General features: G+C 42.3%; 1 protein-coding gene across 1 annotated transcript; it reads left to right on the plus strand.

Moving 5' to 3' along the window:
- Positions 1–650: 650 nt before the first annotated feature.
- LOC106126075 (neurexin-4-like) lies at positions 651–1,977 on the plus strand (the record flags this gene model as incomplete). Its single annotated transcript, XM_013323543.1, has 4 exons — positions 651–871; positions 1,293–1,469; positions 1,598–1,759; positions 1,871–1,977. Coding segments are annotated over 4 exons (667 nt in total), but the record flags the coding sequence as incomplete, so codon positions are not given.
- Between the last annotated feature and the right edge of the window lie 10 nt (positions 1,978–1,987).

A 1,987-nucleotide genomic window follows, 5' to 3' on the forward strand; every position in this document is an offset into this window, starting at 1 on the left:
TATAAATACGAAATGTGTTATTAAAATAGTATTTGCGGCTTTATGTTGATAGATACTTGGTGGTCAATATCTGTTGACGATAATACATTATAGTATTCAATTTATGTTTTTCATTTTAACAACATTTTACGAACAAATTCGAAGAGAATAACGATAGTGAAGAACGATATCAAAAGAAAATGATATAATCTTATTTGACTAACTACTGCACACAGAAACGACAATCTGTTTACCTTAGGGTAGATTTAGTATGAGAAATATATACTACAGATTACCCTTGGTACATAATTAAGTAGTGCGGTAGTTGTACATGATGAAACATAGTTTTATGAGCAATATATTTGATATGGTATTGAAGGGTCCTTGAGCAGTTTGCATGTTGTTGCCAAAAAAAGAACATTTACGTACTTAATGTTTGTATGATATTATTGGCAGCAGTTCAAACGACGTACGCAGATGTAGGCCGTTATATTCATTGTTGACCTTTACTCGATTGAGGGTTGTTTTATATTTTTTTTAAAAGCAAACAAGCGGGAAATGTTAAGAGAACACTACAAAACTATAATACACTTCCCTTACATACTCAATAGAAAAATATAAAAATTTATCTTGTGTTAATGTTTTTTGTCAATATGTTTCGATCGATACAGTCGATTCGTATTCTACCTGCGAGTGTGATAGTAAGGGTAGTTGTGTGGTGCCAGGGTCCGGTACAGCGACGTCAGTGTCGGTGGGCAGCCTGCTGGACGACAACATGTGGCACGACGTGGTGGTGTCCCGGCACCGCCGCGACCTCATCTTCTCCGTGGACCGCGTCGTCGTCACCGGACGCGTCAAGGGGGAGTTCTCGCGCCTCAACCTCAATAGAGCGGTAACTACCCTCTCTCTCTCTCTCACTCTCTCTCACACATTCACTAACGGTAGAAATCAATATTTCATCCATTGCTTTTCGATTGTTATTGCAGCTTTCACAATTATTAAACTTCAACCAAACGGAAAAAAGATTAGGAGCAAAAACTCTGCGTCCGCGCACGGAAAAGCATGGTTTTAGTTCGAATATTGATTTCGGCTGTAAGTCATAAAATATCAACCGATTTTGAAACAAAGATAATTTACAATGTTATACTACCTTTAAGTTAACAAGTTTAATTTTTTCTCCATATCTATGCTTCTTAAAAATGGGATCATTCATGGCCCGTCAGATTGTCGAATTTTGTCAATTTTTATCTTAAAAAATATTGTTGTTTTAGTTGTGGATGCATATTTACTTAGAAACAAACATTGTTATCTAGTTGTACATCGGAGGAGTGCCGAACTTCCAAGAGGGCCTGGTGGTGGACCAGAACTTCACCGGGTGCGTGGAGAACCTGTACCTCAACGCCACCAACGTCATCCAGGAGGTGAAGCAGGGCTACGACTCTGGGGAACCCTTCAAGTTCCAGAAAGTTAACACCCTCTACAACTGTCCTGTGAGTCATTGTTCAATAAGGCATGTTACGAAAGAAATAAACTCAAAATGTTAGCGATTTTACTACTGTCGTAATGTTGGTTAACTAAATAAATTTGAACGTCATATTATATCTGCCGCATGTGTCAGGAGCCGCCGGTGGTGCCCATCACCTTCCTGAAGGAGGGGTCGTACGCGCGGCTGCGGGGCTACGCCGGCGCCACCACCCTCAACGTCTCCCTCGAGTTCCGCACATACGAGCACCACGCCCTGCTCATCTACCACAAGTTCAAGACTGAGGGATATGTCAAGGTAACGACTACATAGCTAGACTTGGTTGCATCAGGCGGCGACGAACATTATCTTGTCTGTGCTTCACTTGTATGCGTTTATTTTGGTTTAATTACTGCTACCTTTGTGCAGGTTTACTTGGAGGAGGGGAGGGTGAAGGTGGAGTTGTCGACTGGAGGCGGTCCCGGGGGTGGGGCGACGGTGGGCGGGCCGGTGCGCCTGGACAACTTCCCCGAGCCGCAGAACGAC

The sequence above is a fragment of the Papilio xuthus genome, unplaced genomic scaffold (assembly GCF_000836235.2).
Source record: "Papilio xuthus unplaced genomic scaffold, Pxut_1.1 DF825179.1, whole genome shotgun sequence".
Taxonomy (NCBI): Eukaryota; Metazoa; Arthropoda; class Insecta; order Lepidoptera; family Papilionidae; genus Papilio; species Papilio xuthus.